This window comes from Gadus macrocephalus, chromosome 19 (genome assembly GCF_031168955.1).
Source record: "Gadus macrocephalus chromosome 19, ASM3116895v1".
Classification (NCBI taxonomy): domain Eukaryota; kingdom Metazoa; phylum Chordata; class Actinopteri; order Gadiformes; family Gadidae; genus Gadus; species Gadus macrocephalus.
In genome coordinates this window covers 4,582,652-4,604,093 of record NC_082400.1, presented here as the reverse complement: position 1 = coordinate 4,604,093, position 21,442 = coordinate 4,582,652, and the positions used below count along the sequence as shown (strand labels likewise).

At 42.0% G+C, this 21,442-nt stretch overlaps 2 protein-coding genes across 3 annotated transcripts; one reads left to right on the top strand and one right to left on the bottom strand.

The window, feature by feature from the left end:
• The first annotated feature begins 761 nt into the window (after positions 1-761).
• Positions 762-7,397, top strand: si:busm1-57f23.1 (uncharacterized protein LOC368621 homolog). Its single transcript, XM_060038991.1, has 4 exons — positions 762-1,112; positions 2,532-2,683; positions 5,891-5,992; positions 6,843-7,397. The coding sequence occupies exons 1-4, from the start codon at positions 986-988 to the stop codon at positions 6,990-6,992; spliced, it is 531 nt and encodes a 176-aa protein (XP_059894974.1). The 5' UTR covers positions 762-985; the 3' UTR covers positions 6,993-7,397.
• Positions 7,398-10,748: 3,351 nt separating this feature from the next.
• Positions 10,749-20,522, bottom strand: rassf6 (Ras association domain family member 6). Of its 2 annotated transcripts, none has more exons than XM_060038977.1 (11): positions 19,939-20,522; positions 15,210-15,265; positions 15,046-15,124; positions 13,985-14,148; positions 13,651-13,745; positions 13,003-13,202; positions 12,813-12,914; positions 12,640-12,691; positions 12,070-12,188; positions 11,751-11,848; positions 10,749-10,871 (listed from the first exon to the last, which is right to left on the bottom strand). In XM_060038977.1, the coding sequence occupies exons 1-11, from the start codon at positions 20,017-20,019 to the stop codon at positions 10,799-10,801; spliced, it is 1,119 nt and encodes a 372-aa protein (XP_059894960.1). In that variant the 5' UTR covers positions 20,020-20,522; the 3' UTR covers positions 10,749-10,798. The 2 variants fall into 2 exon arrangements, with proteins under 2 accessions (XP_059894960.1, XP_059894961.1); XM_060038978.1 differs by lacking the exon at positions 19,939-20,522 and adding an exon at positions 15,430-15,853.
• Between the last annotated feature and the right edge of the window lie 920 nt (positions 20,523-21,442).

Sequence of the window (21,442 nt, the reverse complement as noted above, 5' to 3'; positions counted from 1 at the left end):
CTGTCAGGTAAGAATACAACAAACCAGTCCTGGTCCCAGCACCAGACAACATCAGAGGCAACATTCAACACTAGTTTATTGTTGAGTGTATAACGCAGGTTTCCATGGTGAAACTAAGGATTAACAACATTGTAAAATCTCATTGTGATTGGTTGATAGCAAGTGCCAATGATGATGTGTTCATGAAGGGAGAGAGTTGAACCAACTGGTTTTCCAACCACAAGATGATGTCAGCTTATTTCTCTCAACACAAATGGAGCTGCTATATCAGTACTGGTTACCACTATCAGGTACCAGCACTACTTATTTTTGTCAATCAATTTCTTCTGGTAAAACAGAACAGAATATTCTTGAGAGGGTGCTTGTGTGTGCTTTTGTGCTTGTGTGTGTGTGTGTGTGTGTGTGTGTGTGTGTGTGTGTGTGTGTGTGTGTGTGTGTGTGTGTGTGTGTGTGTGTGTGTGTGTGTGTGTGTGTGTGTGTGTGTGTGTGTGTGTGTGTGTGTACTTTATTAGGGGCCCAGTGTATGACTCAGCCTGAGTCAGGTCTAAAGAGCCTCAATGCAATGGAAACACACATACACTCACTCACACTGACACATGCACACACACACATTGGCAGACAGATGGTGGGTGTGGTCTTCTTTGGTTAGTTAAACATTCCATGGCTTAAACTCTCTCTCTCTCTCTCTCTCTCTCTCTCTCTCTCTCTCTCTCTCTCTCTCTCTCTCTCTCTCTCTCTCTCTCTCTCTCTCTCTCTCTCTCTCTCTCTCTCTCTCTCTCTCTCTCTCTCTCTCTCTCTCTCTCTCTCTCTCTCTCTCTCTCTCTCTCTCTCTGTCTCTGTCGCCAGGTTTCAGCGTGTGTTGTCATTTGTCCCCAGTATTAAAGCCTTCCCCAGCTACTGGTCTACATTCACTTAGAACCTCCTGCTCTGTACAAGTCTCTACTGGGCCATACTAGCTCTGCTCCTCCAGCCTGTACTGAGGATCATGATGATGGGGATGTTGAAGAGGTCTCCTGTCTGGATCCTGCTGGGTCTTTCTCTGGTCCTGGCGGTCCGAGGAGAGCAACAAACCACCCTGGAGCCCACCATCCAGGAAGAGATGATCACAGCCAGTAAGTACTAATGTGGCAGTTTAAGTACTGATACTGTAGTATTATTTGGTGTTGTACTTATACTGAGGGAGTATGTGAGTACTTGTACTAATAATGAGGAGTTTGTGTGTACTTACTGAGGGAGTCTGTACTTATACTAATAGTGAGGGACTATGTGTGTACGTGTAGTAATACTGAGGGAGTATGTGTGTTCTTACTGAGGGAGTATCTCTGTACTTGTACTACTACTACTGAGGGAGTATTTGTGTACGTACTAATACTGAGGGAGTATGTGTATACTTATGCTACTACTGAGGAAGTATTAGTACAAGTGCGAGTGGACGTGAGTATGCGTATAAAATACATTTAGCTTGGCTGCAACAGTGGAAATAGTGAGAGTTGTGGCTTCAGCGTGTCTATTTATAAGGAGAGCCACCCTACTACCAGGTACAGTGGAAGGAACACACTTTTAGGCTTGTTTGCAGTCAAATGGAAGCAGTGAGCCCCGGGACTCTACTCCAGTCCACCAGAATAACAGCACGTGAACAAAGACATTCACAGCCCGCTCACACAGTCTGCAGCCATATGGTCCTTGACCGGACCAGCACAGGATACCATCAGTTCACATATCCTAGTGTCTCATTAGGCTTACCACCTACAGCTGCCTTTGTTTCCCCAATTTAGCCGCCTACCCTCTGGTTAGCAGCAGAACCCAAGCCAGGGCCCCTTTGATATATGTATATATATATCTAACACTTATTTATTTATTTATTTATTTTGTCGTAGTTGCGTAATTGCTTTGTAGTTTTCTTGTAGTGGTGTAATCATGTAGTTGTGCAGTGGTCATGCAGTTGTGTAGTTATGTAGTGGTTGTCTAGTGATTGGGTAGTGGTTGTGTAGACATTAGGGTTGGGAATCACAGGGTACCTCATGATACGATACGATATGCTATACATGGCCCAAGGTACCGAAACTATCGCAATACAGTGATTCTGAGATAATCAATATATCGTTAGACGATCCTATAATGATACATCACGTGCAAGTGCTGGATTTCTGGCTTTATTCGTGGTCCAAACTGAGTCTTTAAAAGATAATAATCAAAATAATCCATATATATATATATATACTGTATATGTACATCAATATTTTGCGAAAATGTATTGTTTATTTGTTGTGTAGTCTTGTAGTTGTGTAAATCTGCTGTAGTTGTATAGTTGTCATGTAGTCATGGGTGTACCTGTGTTGAGTCAGTGTGTTTAAGCATGCAGTCTAACTGGAGGGTCCTGTTGTTTTAGAATCTACAAACCATAATAATACCACATCTAGGTCAGGATGCCTCAATACTATTGAGGATGCCTGTATGCGACATAAACATTTAAAATAGTATCTATAAATATATACTATGTGTGTATTTACTGTGTGTGTTTGTGTGTGTAGAGAAGGTCTCGCTCCTGGGAGGTTGGAATCCGAGGAGCCCAGAGTCTGAGGAGGTCCAGGCCGCCGCCCTTCATGCTGTTGAGAAGTTCAACGGCCAATCAAAATCCAAGAAGACATTTCAACTGGTATCCATCACCTCTGCTCAGTCCCAGGTGAGATCTAGACCAAGTGAGACCAGGTGAGAATTTGACCAGGTGTAACATAGACCAGTGCTGTGTTCCGATATCCATACTTCCGTCAAACTCAGTACACTATCCACACTCACTAAGTGCGGAGATATTCAGATGTCAGTGTGGTTCCAAATCGAATACTCTGTGGTGCAGTTACCGGATTTTACGATTGAGTCTGCCGCCGCCGCTCATCACCCGCCAAAAACATCCCGCTTTGAACGGTGAACCCTTTCCGTCTAGCTGCTATAAAAAGCTAAAAAAGCAATAAAAGCTACAACTGACTCCGACGTTGGCTCAGCCTGGCTCTGCCTCTTCCGCTAAAAGTGTACGTCGTTCCACACTCAGCGTTTTGACCGTTTAGAGGGCACCATCCGGGTCCTTCCAGTACTCCTTTTTTCGTCCAATCGTAATTGGAACGCCTTACGTACTCACACCAAGTACAGTAAGTTCGGGAAGTATGGATATCGGAACACGCCACAGGTGAGACGTAGATCAGGTGAGATTAAGACCAAGTGAGATTTAGACCAGTGAGACCGGTTGAGATTTAGACCAGGTGAGATTTAGATTAGGTGAGATTAAGACCAGATGAGGCCTAGACCAGTTTAGATTTAGACCAGATGAGGCCTAGACCAGTTGAGATTTAGACTAGGTGAGGCCTATAGTAACCCTTAATGATTTAAGGGTTACTATAACCGGCTGGTGGTTTTTAAAGTGAGAGAGGAAGGACTGCGTGCTCGGTTGCCATTGGCCTGCTTGCACTGTTAGTGGCGTATGGTGGCATAAGTATGTGAGACTCAAATTGTTTCAGGGTGTTTTGGGGAACTACAAAATAGCAGGGATGGATAATTATGTGAATTGATACAAATCCACCAGTGGCAGCATTGTACTTGGAAAGCTGGTGGGCAGCTGTAACGGGGGGGTTAGGCAAAACCCAAGTGCAAAGACAGACGACAGTTGTAGGACAGTTTCAAGGATTTATACTGGTACAGGATCGGGCAGGCAGAGAGCAGACAGTAAGGTCACCGACAGGTGGGCAGGGAATCGTCGGTGGGTCAGCAGGCGAGGAGTCGGCAACGGGAGGGCAGAAGAGCAGATCAGGAGTCGGGAACTGGAGAGCAGACAGACCAACCGGGACTCGACGTCGGGCGGGAAGTCAGGCAGGTGGATCAGGAGACGGGGACAGAGGAGCAGACAGACTGACAGGGGCTGTTTCCCAAAGTGAAGGCTGCAGCCTTGCTAGGACGCGTCCTTGCTAGTCGCATCCTATGGAGATGAGACCAGAGTGCTAGCTCGAGTGCTTCCTAGCGTTTGTAACGTTCAGACTTTGGAACGACTTGGTAGTGTGGAAGCGCTTCCGCTTCCGCTTTTTAATACTGCGTGTCCGCTTGTAAACACATGTGCGCTTATGAATAAAACATGGTAGCAATCAAGCTGATCGATATTTATTTGACTTTTGTCTGTTATGAATGCGGTCATGTCTCCTTCGCATGGAGCCTCTTTGGGGAAGTCACAAAAGCTTTGTTGCGGTTGATAGAATCGTCTTTATTAAAAGGAATATCCATTACATTTTTATAAAACTAAGTGAAATTGTCTGAGAACTTAATTCATGCATCACATTTACAGTACGTTTGATTACTATTATGCAGGGGGGGAAAGACAAAGAAAGAGATGATAAACATGTATTTATTTGGATATATTATTTAACTGATCTGATTCATTCATTCATATATGCCTACAATCTACCAGTGGTTTGAACACATAAGTATATCATATAAAATACAATTATATACGTTCATTAAAAATTAAAAACATTGCAAATGATCGGTTGTGCATTAATTTTACAACATTGGATAGTGGCACTATCCCTTCCACCGGTAAACAAATGTTTGCGCGCCACCCGGCGCACAAAAGCCTCCGTTTGCTGGGCTGACCCTAAAAAAAACGATGCCACACAAACATAAATAGGTATGCATAAATAATGTAATCTTGTGAGCGAGTAAATTGACATTGGTGACAGTGGTGTTTAACACCAGCTACGTCCATGCAAAATATAGCAACGTATCATTAAGTTGCAAAAACGTTTGAAAAGTGGCACAGGTCTTTAGGCTTGATTATTTGCATTAACATGATGAATCTATAAAAAGCAATACGGCACGAAATATTTCTGAAAACTAATATAACTTCACTTCATTTGAACGTGTACTGCGCTGCCATTTTCAAGAACCCGCCCAGTGAACACAGAGGATTGTGGGTAGTTTTGGCTCGTCTAGGATGCAGCGATGCATCCTTGAAAAATGGCGCGGCTTTCGAGTGTCCTCAACATTGGAACAGTGCTTGTCGGCGTTCTATGACGTAGCGTCCTTAAAAGGGCGGCCGTTGAGCCTGCTTCCTTGACATTGGGAAACAGCCAGGGACTGGACAGCAGGCAGGAGGTCCGACAGGCGAGGGTTTGTTAACAGGCAGAGTGGGGAAGACAAAGTCAATTGGGAGTTGTGGGAAAGCTCTGAATGAAACAAGAGACAATCTGGCAAGGACTGAGTGAAAGGAGAGGACTGTTATAGGGGGGTCACAGGTGAAGGTGGTTGGGTTAATTAGGGGCGATCAGGGTGGCAGGCAGGTGAATGGGAATACCAGTGCCGGCCCGTGACCGCAGCATGTTTTGGACTACAGGGCCAGAAGGAAAGGATGCAAAGCCAATTAGTCAAATCAGGCCTACTCTTGATTTGAAAAAGTAAATAAAAAAATCTTGGCCTAGCATTAGGCCTATTTTTGCTTTCAATGACTTAAGCTATTGGTTGTAATTTGGCTTTGTTTATTTTCAGCTACAATTGTTTTAAGAAAATGAAGACACATAAGACCAAAAGTGATGCCATTTAAAATGCTCTGAATCATTCACTAACATCCTTTCCACAATATCAAACAGAATAGTCAGAGTAACAAACAATTAAAAGAACAGCAGAACATCATTTACATTATTATATTTCATAGTAGGAATGCTGGATCCAAGATAATTGTTTTGGTGAAACCTGAAACGTAGTTAAAGACAACTGCTTTTGTACGTTTGTGTGTGTGTGTGTGTGTGTGTGTGTGTGTGTGTGTGTGTGTGTGTGTGTGTGTGTGTGTGTGTGTGTGTGTGTGTGTGTGTGTGTGTGTGTGTGTGTGTGTGTGTGTGTGTGTGTGTGTGACCAGGTAACCAACGTGATCAACTATAAACTGAAGGCCATCTTGGGGAAAACTGCATGCCTCAAGTCTGAAACCAACCAAGTGGACAAGTGCACTCTGGGACACAAGGTTTTTACACCCTGTTCATAATTCATCTAGAATCTCTCATGTACTTGATGCTGGTCTGTCAGAGGCAGACTAGTTGTGTTACTTTTAATGATTCAATGTGAGGTTTGTGTGAATAAGCTAGAAAAATATTATATGATGTAGTATATATTGGACAGGTGGACAGGTGTTGTAAACTAGCATTTATGCTAATACACTGTAAACAATGCATCTGGTTCGTCCAATGACATTGTCATGTCCATGTCCAAATAAAATCTACTATACTATATTAATATGTATTTAGCTATAATGTTAACAGTAAGCTATTATATAATTTGTTTTCTATATGACAGTGAAATACAACAATAATAACATACATAATAGAGCATCATATATATTATTATAACAGTGATATAACAGCTTGCTTTCTAAAGGCCACAACATTGTTCTGCGTGGTTGTCTGAATCCTACACGAACTCGCCAGGCAACAATGGGGACTTTTTACTTTGGAGTCTATTGTCCATAGAGGTGCACATTGTTGATTGGTAAATCACCCTCTAGTGCACATTTAGTGTAATGACATGCTGCGTAGTTTGCACAGAAGTATAAATTGAAACTGTCTGCAACATTGTTGCATGTCATATTCGTGAGGGATCGTGAGGGAACTAGCAGAATAAGTTTAATATATGTTAATAATATAATAACTAATATATATTTACAAAGTTAAGGCCCTAAGGCCTTACTTGTCCCAGTTTCTGAAGTCAGTATCAGCTCCCTTTGTGGTCGCACTGGAGGTATGGTAAAAAGCTCATCTTTCACTGGTTCATCAGCTGAACACCTGGTCACATGTCTCACCCTGACTTCCTGTTTCCAGCGACTGGCCTGCACGTTCGAGGTAAGCTTCAACCCCCGGAAGCAGGTTCACCAACAGGTGGAGTCTTCATGCCACAAGATGGTGTCCCCCTCCTTGCCTACCGCCTCCCCCCCTCTGTCCCTCCCACTGGACAATGCCTCTCCTAACTAGTGATGTGCGATTCATGAACGATTCGTTCTTTTAGAACAAATCTTTTGTGCAATCCGGTACGTATGATTAGTTTGGATATATTTTGAACTATGGATACATTTGGATTATATATTACTATATATTCAGATGTATTGGGATTATATATTACAATAAATATTGGGCTAACATTTAATAAAGTAGCAGCATGGTTTTTATTGTCGGTTTGATGGGGCTCGTTAGCTTTTTGGCCATGCTTTTAGCTTGTTGGAACCACGAGCGTGTTACTAGTTTACTCTTTACTTTTCATGTAACGATCAACAATAAATTCAGTCACAACATTTTATAATTCAACAAAAAATAATCCTGAATACATTGCAATGCATAATATGTAAAATTTCCGCAATAAAATTTCAACAAAATAATTGACCTAAGTAATACATTTTGTTAAGTTGTGCACCTACATTTTCCAACAATTTCCAAACCCTTCATCTATGGTATCGGTCAATGAAATTTTGTTTGCTTTGCAATGGCATCGTAATCGTACTAGAAATATGCCAAACTTTCTTTTGGCATAATGTTTATTTTCTGACAATGCGGCATCCGATTATATCTCGGACCTCAGAAATTCCGACTTCCAAACAGGAGAAAGATAACGCTGTGTAAAATCCAAGTTCCTATTCGCAAACTTGGTTTCTCATCCCCCAGTTCAAGAATAATAATTTTTTCATACATCTTCACATATGCTTTTATTTGAATATATTTAATGTATAATATGTATTATTATTATTATTATATTATGTATAGTATAATTATTAGAAATACATATTTTGTAGCGGGAGGGGGGAAACGGGGTCGAGGGAGGGAAGAAAAGAGGGTAAAATGTTTGTTACAATGTTTTGTTTTGTGAATTTGAAATAAAAAACAATTGTTAAAAAAAAGAAAAGAAAATAAATAAATATTTTGTAGAGAATTTTACTTTACCCTTCGATAGATTATAATTAAGAACTTGCCTTAAATGCCATGAGAATGAAATAAGCGTGTTCTGAAGAGACTCTCTCTTCTTAGAAATATCCTCTGTTGTTCCAGGCCACCAGTATGAACTGATATTCAGACCTGGGAACATGGTGACCCAAGGCAGAATCACCCCGAGGGATTCAGAAAGATAAAGCAGCTGTACTGTTTGTTCAGGAACCGATTACACCCTTGGTGCGAAGAGGCTGTACAGTTAGTTGTTTTCAGGACTTTAATAACAAGATATGTGAATGACAGCTCCATGACAGTGTTAGATACAAGGGTAGAGAATATTCAGGAGAGGACATTGATAATTTAGATTATGATGCATGGCACAAATCCAAGAATAATGAAAACAACAGAAGCCATGTATTGGCATTGTTTGATAACAACCCTGGCTCCGAGCTCATCGGAGCAATCACAGAATTGAGGTTATAAAACTGTGTGCTGAAACTGGAAAGCAGGTGTTTTGCAGGCCAGCTTGGCTTTTGTATTACTTGTAAAAATACTAATACAAGTCTTTAAAGTCTGAACTTTATTAGATCTCTTTCCGTGTTAGAGTTGAAGTATTGTACTTCCCACGCCCTCACCCTGGCCTGAGAGTTCAAGATCAACAGGATACAGGCCAGGGAGGGACGTTGGAGACCGATGGAGTAGGTTGGGTTTTGACAGCGACGAAAATAATTGGAGCTATCGGAGACAAAGATTTTGGGCCAAATGCGTCTGGAACAGCTGAAGGACACCATGCCAGCTGCTGCAGAACATTGTCGAGAAGACGATCGTTTTATGATGTCCCTCTGTGGTCATGATAGAGGCAGCGGACGATTGATGAAAGTGTCACAGACTGTACCCTGTGTGCAGAGGCAGGTTCTTACAGCACTGAGAAACACTGAGGAGACTCCTGCTGCTTTCAATGAATTTCAATGATGGCTGCGGGGCGGGTTCAGATAGGACCTACCCAGCACTCCTACCGCCCTCTCCAGCAGAACCAGAACCTGGTGGGGGCCCTGATGGAGGTGGGCCCCAACCAAACCCGCATGTCTGAGGCTAACTTTGGGGTTAGGCGGAAGACGGCCTATGATACCCGCATGCCCAAAATATTATAATAATTATCATAATTGAATGTGAGGTGCGCTGCATTGTTCTGGATACGCTGCAAAGGTTTAATCGCGGATGCAGGGAGTCCAGCCAAGAGCAAGATGCAGAAGTCCAGGCGGCTGACCCGTTCAGACCATAGGAACCCAAGACCAGGTCAGGACAGAGGAACCCAACAGCGTATGTGTCTTTTGGGTGTGTTGCTTCAGTAAACACTAGGGGTGTAACGATGCATGTATTCGTATTGTGCCGGCAAGTTCGAGCTACACACGCTGTCCGTTGATTGGTCGACAGAATCGCATTTCCGTGAGACAGGGGGATAAATAAACAAACGCATTATCCGTGAGGTATTACTGGACAACGGCGAAAGCTTTGTTTATTGAAGAAAATGTTTGCCGTCCTTCTTGGACGTCCTACATTGTTGACTTTCTCCTTGGATTTATTAGCAGGCTACACTGTGTCTGGCAGCTATGAGTTCACAATGCTAACATAGCTGCTGCGGCTATCGCAATCCCCCCCCCCCCCCCCCCCCCCATAAGGGTACTGTCGGCGGTGGAAATGCGAGCCGTAACTGAGCTGCGCCGAACCACACCTTCACTACTCCACCAAGCCGCACCGAACCGACCCGCACCCTCCGGTGGAAATGTGCAAATTCTGTGTACCTTGCACTTTCATAAATAACACATTTATAACTGATTGTCTTATTTTGTTTACAAGTTACCGATGGAGTCTGGAGGTGATATGGGGTACTTATTGTTTACTGTTTACAGCTTAGATTACACCGTGCAGGCTGTTGCAGTTCTCAAAGTGCAGTCTTTTTTTTATTTTTTATTATATCAATATTAATTTAAACAAAAATAAATAAATATAAAGAGAAAAGTCGACTCTAGCTTTCAATTAAATCCTTTTACATTTGTTAGTTTTAATCCAACCGTACATTACTTTGAAAGGATGAACATCAGTTTCGTGATTTAGACCTCACTTGACCTCACTCCCAGAGGTCCACGTTGCAATGTTTTTTTTCACCACTGGGATGCTGCCGGCGTTTCCCGCCAATTTTTTTTCCTTTGGCGGCCCTCAGTCAAATTATGGGTCCATAAATTGGCCCTCAGCTGTCAAAACTTTGAGAACCACTGCACTGTGCGATAATTCAATTATTTGTACTTTTTTAATCAGTTCCAATGCCTACATCTGTACTCTGTGACAAATTGTTGTGTTTTACCGACAATACATCATTAAATCAATCAAACTTTATTTACACATCGTCTTCTTTGAGAGACAACAGTAGAGATCATGACACAGAACCTCAGAGGGAGGAAGGATTAAAACAAGTGATTAATTTACAACACACTAATCATGTATCCATCTACAGTGAATGGACACATTAGGGCTGTTTTGTAGGCCAATTGATGTCACAATGATGAAAGATTGAATAAAGAGGTAATGCCTGGGTAGTTTGATAGCAGTGATAAAAGCATGAAGTGTGTGTGTCATAAAGTAAAGTAAACAAACTTGGTCACACCTATATCTCTCTGTTAAGACTCACTAATGTTTGTGTGCTTATAAGCACATGTGCCTGTGTTTGTGCATGTGTATGTGTTTGTGTTATTTCCAACACACACACACACACACACACTTTTGTGTGTACCTTATAAAACAAATAGAGATTCATTAATATTTCAAATTTTATTCTGTTAGGTTAACAGGTGTGAATATCCTGGTCAGACACTGGTCTCGATGTGAGTGCTCTGGCTGCTCAGCATGTGAGACATCAAACTTTGCTGATGACGATATCTGTAACAAACACACACACAGACCACAGACACACACACATCCCATACACATACACACACACCACAGACACACACGTTAAATCCCATCAGGATATAATTATTTTTATATCTACATGCCTCTAGAGGAAGTGTGTTATTGTTCAGCCTCTACTCTAGGGGACCTGTTTTATTGGTCAGCCTTTATTCTAGAGCAGGGGTCACCGACACAGGCACCAGGGCGCCCGCAAGGACCTATGAGGCGCCCGCAGGCCTGTTCTAAACATAGCACAACTCATTCCCACCTTTTTTAAGTCATTGTTGATAATTATTGTGAGAAATCATTAACATGATCAGTGTCTTCACATAGATGAGTATCATTAATCATTGATAATAATAGATAACTAAAGGCAAACTGAGTTATTTCCGAAGAGTGTATCAAACTGGGTGCCCTTCGTATGACTCAGTACCCATTAAGTAGCTCTCAGGTTCAATAAGGTTGGTGAACCCTGGTCTAGAGGAAGTATGTTATTGGTCAGCCTCTAGTCTAGAGGAAGCTTGTGATTGGTCAGCCTCTAGTCTAGAGGAAGGGTGTTATTAGTCAGCCTCTAGAAGGAATGGAGGGATTGTGTGTTATTGGTCAGCCTCTAGTCCAGAGAACGTGTGCTATTAGTCAGCCTCTAGTCTGAAGGAAGTGAGTGAGTGAGTGAGTGAGTGAGTGAGTGAGTGAGTGAGTGAGTGAGTGAGTGAGTGAGTGAGTGAGTGAGTGAGTGAGTGAGTGAGTGAGTGAGTGAGTGAGTGAGTGAGTGAGTGAGTGAGTGAGTGAGTGAGTGAGTGAGTGAGTGAGTGAGAGAGAGAGAGAGAGAGAGAGAGAGAGAGGGAGGGAGAGAGAGAGAGTACTTACTTGGTGATGACGGTATGTATTTCTCGATTCTCTGCTTCTTTGAGTTTGAGCAGAACCTGCTCTAGGATGGGCAGCTCTAGGTTCAGATATTGAGCCACCTGGAACCACAGAAGAAGAGTTACTACTAACACGCACACACACACACACACACACACACACACACACACACACACACACACACACACACACACACACACACACACACACACACACACACACGCACACACACACACACACACACACAAACACACACACACACACACACACACACACACACACACACTGACGTGGGAGATAGCATCACAGGAAGATGACTCACATCGTTGCTGACTTCCTGTTCATCGCTGTCCATCAGGAAGACCTTCATAATGTCCTCGGAGGGACCCTGCAGGAAGCGCTCCCATAAGGGCTGGTCCTGACCAGTCAGCCTCCTCCTCTCTGACACACACACACACACACACATACACACACTGATACTCAGGTATCAGACAGAATGGACACCGACCACTGTTTGATTCCATGGATGTAATATATCCATTAATAGCTAATTATATTTTCTGTTGATTTGAATACAGATGCACACATTGTCGTCATATTGTTCAAAGTTGACTTGTTTGTAGAGAACCTTGTCCGTATAGCGGACGTGCTGCTCTCCCCAGTAGAAGAGAACATAATGGCGGGTTTTGAAGTGTTTGAGTCCACATAACTCCAAATAAATTTGACATCATTGAGCTGCCTTTATTAAAAAATATATTGTTAATGATTTGATGATCATTTGACGATGAGTCCGGCGTGACGAATCAGATTAGACTAGGTAAAACCCTACTACTTATATACAGTTAATAAAACCACGTATTTCTATCTAAACAAAGAGATATATAACTCTGACCTCCTGTCTGGTGGAGGCAGTAGAGAGCAAAGTCCTGGGGGTCATTCTCTATCTGAAAACACAGAAGAGGGAATACTAAAAACTAAACCCCAGAAGTGATACTCAAGCAGAGAAGAAGTGGAAATACCAAGCCACAGAAAAATAACTAGTGCTAGTGGTAGTAGTAGTTGTACCTTGAACTTGTGCAGTAGCTGTTCTATCACCTGGTGAGTTCTCATCTGGCTGGAGATCCTGACTTTGGTGGGAGTACCGAAGGAGGGAATAAAAATAGAGGTCTGGAGAGAGGGAGGGATAATATTATATTACAAAAGATAGAACAAACGTTTAGTTATAGCAGTGATAGTTTACAGAAAACAGAACAACCTTATAGTTATAGAAGTGGCCATTGATAGAAAACCGATGCTGCTTTTCTCTCTCGCGTTGCGCAGCCGTCTTGCCTCGCCCCCTTCTCCTCTTGACCAATGAGGCATCGCTCATACAGCGGAATAGGTTAGACTCTGCCTCCAGCTCCAGGGGTTTGGGCTTCTCAGGCCGAAGGGTGGTGGACTCGTAGATACGAGGACCTGTAGTACCATAGAAATATGGTAACCTAACCCTTATTTATTTATAAACAGTTAGCTAATACACAACTTAATTTATTGTTAATGAACAGTGAGTTAAAACACAACTATATTAGTTGTAAATAAATAGTTAGTGAAAGTCAACTTTGCTAGTAATAAATATACAGTTATTTAAAATGCAATTTTGCTAGTTATGAATAAACAGTTAGTTAACATATTACTTATTTAACTTATTTAAACACAGTAATTGAGTCATTAGTCATATTAGCGAAAAAATAAACAGCCTGCTAAATAACATGTTTTCATTTAAGTTTATTTAAAATTCGAGTTTGTCATCATGCAAAATATTGCTAACCTAAACATCAAGCAGTATCCCCCCCAAAGAAATATTCTGCACAAAAAACAAAACAACCGATGAAATATGAAAACAAACCAAAACAACCAAACCTGCCTTTGGTCGTTGTCTCAGACGTTGTCTCAGACGTGGTCTCAGACATCTCATCGATCTGATGGAGGTCACTATACTCTCCCCATCTCGTCATACCCCTAGAGAGAGTGAGAGAGAGAGAGAGAGAGAGAGAGAGAGAGAGAGAGAGAGAGAGAGAGAGAGAGAGATGCACCAAAATATATGTAATAAACAAAGTGTACCATATAATGAATGCACACATGTGAATATGATATAGGGCTTGTACATCAGAATGCATCATGGGATTTTTTATTGCCGATACGCCGCCATTTTTAGAAAATTCAAAAGAGTTTTAGTAATGTGAAATCCGCAGACCAACCTTTTGTCATCCAGAGGACTGAGGACTGGTCCTCCCGGATCAGGTGACATGAGGTGAGTGATGGGGAGTGTCTGCTTTTCATCCTGGATCTTGAGTCTGATTGGCCGGCGGACTCCCCAGGAGATGTTGAGAAGACCCTCCAAAGCCACGCCCCCTTCATCGCCCTGGCAACATTCCCAACATTAGTACTGCTTTAGTGGGCCTGGAACACGCAATACGTCTTTTCAAATTTAGAAAACGTGAGAGCCCACACACTTGTTTACACCCACTTACGAAGCTAAATGTAACTGTCGTTGTGTATCTAAAAGGCTTTTACCAACACAGTTCGACATACATTAACCAATTCTATTAACAAACAAGGCTGTCCTAATAGACATAACCGAAACCTGGCAAATCCCAATCTTGCTGACTTTATCGTTAACAAACGGTGGACATCCTAAAGAACTGCTAAAGAACTATGGATTAAGTCATGGAGACATAGTGGGAATGGACGATGCGTGTTGCAGCGTAAATTGGACCCCTCTATTTAGCAAATCAAGAACACTTTGGCCTTTGCCGCCATGACTTCTGTTACGATTCCCGGTCGGTGTGGGTCCTAATTCGCCATCTTCTTTCCAACATGAATCCAAACACAGCGTACTCTAGTGAAATCGGGATAACCCCCACTTTACAGAACATCGGATCGTAATTATTGAAAAAAAATTATATTTGCGATTATGTTTCCCGATCAGGTTTGGGGAAGTCAAATCTTAGCATACCCCACTCCACAGGTACTTCAGAAACAGATCAGTCAATAAATTGTTTCTTTGCTGACCAGCGTTGAAAGGGGGGGATTGGGTGAAATATTCTGTAATGTGTAACCAGCATATCCACTCCACCTCTGTCACCCTGGCAACATCGACAGTACTACTATAGTACTGTTATTGTACTCCTAAACCGTAGCAGTGGTAGAACTATAGTTGTACTACTACAACAAATACACACACACATGCATATATATATATATATATATATATATATATATATATATATATATATATACATAAATAGTTATTGGGTACCTGACAGTAACTGAGGTGGTGTTGAGTGTTTTCCTTCAGGTAACAGTTGTATGTTGTTAACAAGGAGAGAAACTCTGCTCTGAAATAAATACACTTTGTTACACACTCACACATGCAACACAACAACTGAACAACACATCAGAACAACACATCAGAGGTCTCACCTGGTAAGGGGTCTCCCCTCACCTGCTGGGATCACTGGTGGAAGAGGAGGATCCATCTACACACACACACCCACACACACACACACACCACGTAAACACACACACACACACACACCACGTAAACACACACACACACACACCACGTAAACACAGACACATGGCCAGGGATCATCTGAGAAAACAAACAAATCCTTTCGAGGAAGCTTCTAGAGATTCTTACCTTGAATGAACTAAATGTCCCCCTCTCTCTTTATAAAACTCTCCCCCCCCCCTGCCTCCCTCTCCCCCTTCGCTCTCTCTCTTTCTCGTAATGGCTCTCTCCGTCCCTCCTTCTCCCCTTCCCTTTTTCCTCCTCTCTTTCCGACTCTTTCCCCGTCTCTCTCTCCACCCAGTTTCAGTCTGTAATTTGTTTATTTTTCAGAAGAAACACGTGGCTACTCGCTCTCTCTCCCTCCCCCCTCTATAATTATCCTTCTCTTTCTCTTCTGAATATATGCCACGACACTAAGAACTGTGACCGGCGTCACTCACTCCTTCCCTCTCTCTCTCTCTCTTCCTCACTCACTATCTCTTTCACTCACTCCCTCCCTCTTTCGCTCACTGACTCCCTTCTCCCTCTTTCTTGCTCTCACTCACTCCCTCCCTCTCTCTGTCTCAGCAAGTCTCTCTCCCCTCTCTCTTTGTCTCAGCATGTCTCCCCCCCCTCTCTCTCTCTCTCTCTGTGAGCATGTCTCCCTCCCCTCTGTCTCAGTATGGCTCTCTACCTGAGGTATGTCAGCTATGTAGCAGCTGCCTCCAGTGGCCCGGACCAATTCTAATTAAACATGTATTAGGGTACACAGAATACACACATAATGGTATTAAAACTATAGACTGTATCTACTATATATAATTATTATATAGTTATTAAATATATTAACAATTAGAGGTATCTAGGGGCAAGGTGGCCCCTCATCCCTCCCTTTCCAAAGACACTGGTGGCCTAAGTTTGGCTCGTGTAAGGTGCCAGTAGGTACTTCAAAAGTGATGTCATTGTCGGATAGCATTGAATAACGTGTCAAGTGATGAGGTTCCTTGATAGAGTTATGATTTGTATTGAGTTACATAGTCTGTTAATATACAACTATAGGTCATTGCTTACAAGTTAAGGTCAATTTAAATTGAAGGCAATTTTATCCCATGTCAGTAAAATTATAACACGTAACAGAGCTGAATTGGAATGTACAAATGCGCCACGATTTCTGTTTTGTGAAAAAGCAACATTGTTATTTGACGGCTTTAGCCGTCAAATAATTTTAACATATCACAACTGGTTAATCTTTGTAATAGTCACCATGGACACTATACATTGTAGGACATGGCAAAGGTATCAGTGTTGGTATGTTTCTCAACACACAATCCTCCTATTGCATCCATAGTGGTCAACTATATTAATCACTATCTGTTATATTTATTGATCATTGATTTCAATATCAATCGGCACTACAAGACATTTGCGAAACGTGAATAAAGGTTGCTTTTGATGAAATTAGGGTGTGTAGTTGAATCGCAATAGTTTTCTTTTGGATATAAGCTCTCCAAAAAAGTGACAGCCTACTTTTAATCGAACGGGGTAACAACCTATAAAAATGATCATCGCCAAAACATGAAGATGAAGCCATTTACTTCAATTTTACACTTGGGATTACAAGGGGAAAGGATGGAGCCTGCTCATCTTCACTTGGCGATTTGAGGCACATCTGAGAGAGGGTTAAGCTGCTCAGACACTTGCATATTACGTCACGCTGTTTGTATGTGTGGAGTTCCATCGTGCCAGCGGTTTACGTTGAAATCCAGCTGCGAGAGTTAAGCCTCTCGGAGACAAACCTATAACGCCACCGTGTGTGAAGATATGTTGAGTCTTGCCAGCGGTCGATGTTGATGGCCAGAGATGGTTAAGCTTCTGGGACACTTATAACGCCACCTCTGACATTTATAGCACAAAAGCCACGGTGTACAGTATGGCGCACCAATACAACGAAGATACTAAATTAAAAACGCTTTCTCCGAGGAGCCTTCTGTAGATTCTAGGCCACTGCAGAAACATGGTGGTGGAAACATGGCGGCCCACAAGGAAAAGGACCTGCACCCCAGACGTAAAGGGCTAGTTTTTTGGTGATAAAATACAACAATTCTTATGGGATTATTCAAACATACTTATATTCCATTTCTTTCACGTCTGTTCCACTATAAGCCACTCAATTCTACATACCACGTCTTTAAATACATAAATAATGAGTACGCAAATATTATTATTATTATTATTATTTATTACTATGTATGGACCCCCCCCCCTTCTACACTTCAGCACCGCACGTCACACTATCACGGAAGTAAAGTTAGAGAGCACTTATGGTCGAGCTGTTTCACGCACTTTGTACAAAAAAAAAAATCTCCCAGCTTTCTTGCGTCATTTCACGGAGGAACGCCCCCTTTTGGTCGGTCCCACTCGGGATTCTGAGAGTATACCGAGTTCGGTGAGGCTGACCGTACGACTCGACAACAAAAATGGCTGCCACAGTAAAAACATTTATTTTCTTTGTATTTGAACCACGTTGGTAATTTAATGTCGAATTTTAAATGCTCTTACACACTTGGTTGCATTGCTACTTTATTCCGGTCACCAATTTATGAATTGCACGGTCTTGCTGTGCTTGCAATACAATGTAAAGTTGTGTTGTATGTTTTCGAGCTGGTTTGCGAAAGAGGCTAATGTAGCTAACAATAACAACGACTAGCCAATGACATGACACAATCACAAAGCAAAACGGGAACGCTATAAGTGCTCTAGTTTAGCAGACGTAAAACATGTTTAAAGTAAGGGGAAAAGTCTAAAAAGTATGAAATCACCCCTTCAAGCCGCCAATGCTTTTCAGCATTCGATAACAACATGTGTGGGCTGATTATGCTTGCAAAGAAGCACGTTTTTTAAAGAATGGATCCAAACCGGAGAAATTCCGAAATAAGGGATCTCGGCTCATGGTGTGTTCCAGATACCACCCGCCCGATTTGTAAGTGGAGAAATCTCCCAGCTTTCTTGCAATACTTCACTGAAGAACGCAGACTTTTGGTCGGTCCCACTCGGATTTCTGAGAGTGTACCGAGTTCAGTGAGGCAAACAAAAACATAAATGGCTGTGCCCATGAAGAGATTTATTTTCTTTGTATTTGTACCACGTTGGTCATTTTAGTGTCAATTTTAAATGCTCTTACATACTTGATTACATTGCTACTTTATTCCGATCACAAATGTATGTCTTGCTGTGTGTGCAATACAATGTAGAGTTGTATGGTTTGTTTTCCAGCTGGTTTGCTAAAGAGGCTAATGTAGCTAACAATTACAATGACTAGCCAATGACATGACACAATCAGTTGCATGGCTGCGGGCATCCATAGGTGTTGCTTTACCGCCCCCTGTTGGAATGTCACCTGGCCCATCAAACCAGGAAGGCTCACAAAAGGCAGAATAAAAACGTACGATGTTACTATGAAACTTTAGCAGTGGTAGAACTAAAACACACTAACACGCATACATATATATATACATATATGTATATATACATATATGTATATATACATATATATATAATATATATGTGTATAGATATACATATGTGTATATATATATATTATATATATATAAATAACTGAGGTGGTGCTGAGTGTGTGTTGTTTTGAACAACAACATGTTGTTTCTATGTTATATCATGATGATGCTATTAATATAACATAGAACCACCCTGTTGTTATGAATATGATAAACATAGAAACACCATATTGTTATTAATATGCTGAACAGAGAACCACCATGTTGTTTTGAATATGATGATCAAATTAATATGAACGATAAAACACGGTTGTCTGGTTTTTACCTACGTGCTTGATCAAGTATGAGTTGTCCTCTGTGTGTGTGTGTGTGTGTGTGTGTGTGTGTGTGTGTGTGTGTGTGTGTGTGTGTGTGTGTGTGTGTGTGTGTGTGTGTGTGTTTGTGTGTGTGTGTGTGTGTGTGTGTGTGTGTGTGTGTGTGTGTGTGTTCCAGTCCTCATGTCTGCTTGTGTATGTGGGTATGTCTCTGCACTTTAACCCATCTATATTCATGTCTTCAGAAACCCTGACACTATTGGTTCAGTAATCTCAAACATTGTTTAACAGCAGGGTTCAAAGGTCACAGAGGAAAACCTCCACACAATTCCCTCTCCCTCCTTCCCTCTTTCTCAACCCTCTCTCCCTCACACTCTCTCTTGTAGCAAAAAGTTGTTCCTGAATTGTTGACAACAGGAACATCAAAAGTGAAACAATAATGCTGTGCTATGCTATGCTAACATCACTGCAATGGTATGCTCAAAACGGTCAACTAGCAAATCAAATACAACTGATGAATTAACTTTGTTGTTCAATTTGGTAGGTTGATCCCTCTCGTCAGTTTCAAAATGAACACACCTTAAGATAAACGTGTACAGTCAAGTCAAATATTAAACTCAACCGTCTACAAGCTTGCTCCAGGAAGTATCGATTGTGAGTTAAATTCACCATGCGTGTGTCTGCACTACAGTGTCACTATTTATACATAACAGCGTTAGTTTTCCCAAACTAGTGTTAGCATTTCAGCACTACAGGATCAGTATTGTTACAAAGCTAGTCCAGTCTTGTCCAGTCTCTGTCATCTGACCTGGAGACAAAAGTTTGCCTACCTTCAGTTCACCTCCACCACAGACCGTCTGCACGCAGCACCCAGTGCAGCAGGGTGTGTTTGTATGTGCATGTGAGTGCATGAAAGCACCGCAAAATGCATGTTGCTCCCTCTGCTGTAATCCGCCCTGGTGTGAACTGGCAGGATAGCTTGTACCTGAGCCAGAGGGTGAGCATGTGGCTTAGCCAGCAGGTTAGCATGTAGCTTTGCTAGCAGGTTAGCGTGTCGCTTAGGAAGCTGTTAGCATGTATCTTATCTAGCTGGTTAGCATTTAGCTTAGCCAACAGGTTAGTATGTAGCTTAGCTAGAAGGTGAGCATGTAGCTTAGCCAGTAGGTTAGCAAGTAGCTTAGGTAGCTGTTAGCATGTTGCTTAGCTAGCAGGTTAGCATTTAGCTTAGTCAGCAGGTTAGTATGAAGCTTAGTTAGAAGGTGAGCATGTAGCTTGGCCAGTAGGTTAGCATGTAGCTTAGGAAGCTGTTAGCATGTTGCTTAGCTAGCAGATTAGCATTTTACTTAGCCAGTTGATTGGTCCAATTCAGGTGGAATATTGATGCAGGTCAGAAAATGCCAGAGTAGAAAACAGCCTTCTGCCTCTTTAAGAACGTTATCATAAGCTCTATTTGGACTAGGTCAACTGCTACAATAGATAAGAACATAACCGTATGAGGTGAACAGCTCCTATGAAGTAGTGTAGAATAAAAAGGGGTTATCTTCTCTTATGAACCAGAACAATATCAAGACTGCATAACCTTGAACTCAAATATGTTTTTAATCCCTTGTGTTCTTTAGGGTACTTTTTAATGTACTATTTGGAAACATCTAACTATTTAACAGGCACCATTATCCAAATGGACTGTGGACATTGGGGATGTGTACGTCAACCATCTGCTGGATGTCCCTGTATGTTAAGCATTACATTTTAACTGGGCCCAGGGGAGGCAGAACTTCTTCAAGGCCATTTATAGCGAACCGTGGAATCTATGAAGATGTTCATCATCAGCCAACGCATCCTGGTTCGAATCAGATCATTGGACAAAAGGATCTTTTTTTTTCATTGTGTTCATGATCTATTATGTAACTTTAAATACCAACATAATTTATTGAAGGGAACCTGTTACGACAACACCTTTCCTGGGATTTGGATTGTTTTTTTCGGTCTCTGGTGCTCCCACACGCATACAAACTTTGAAAAAAATGGGTATTTTTTGAGTGAGTTATGGAATTCTGAAAGTACCCCGCCTACAGTTACCAAACAAGCGAGTCAGTTTCGGTGCCCCCTCCTACGTAGGAAGGGGGTACATTTGAATATTACCTCCCACTACCCCTCCCCCCTCCAATCAGACCAAGATTTTGTGGACCAGCTGACGAGCGCTGGGCGGAGATGTTTGCGCATTTCAGAAGCAGGGATATTCCATACAAAACTGGATTTGTCAGTTTGCCATGTGACTGCCTGGCAGGGAGTCCGGCGGAGCTGCCGGACTGCCGCCAAACCTCTGGTGCAGTC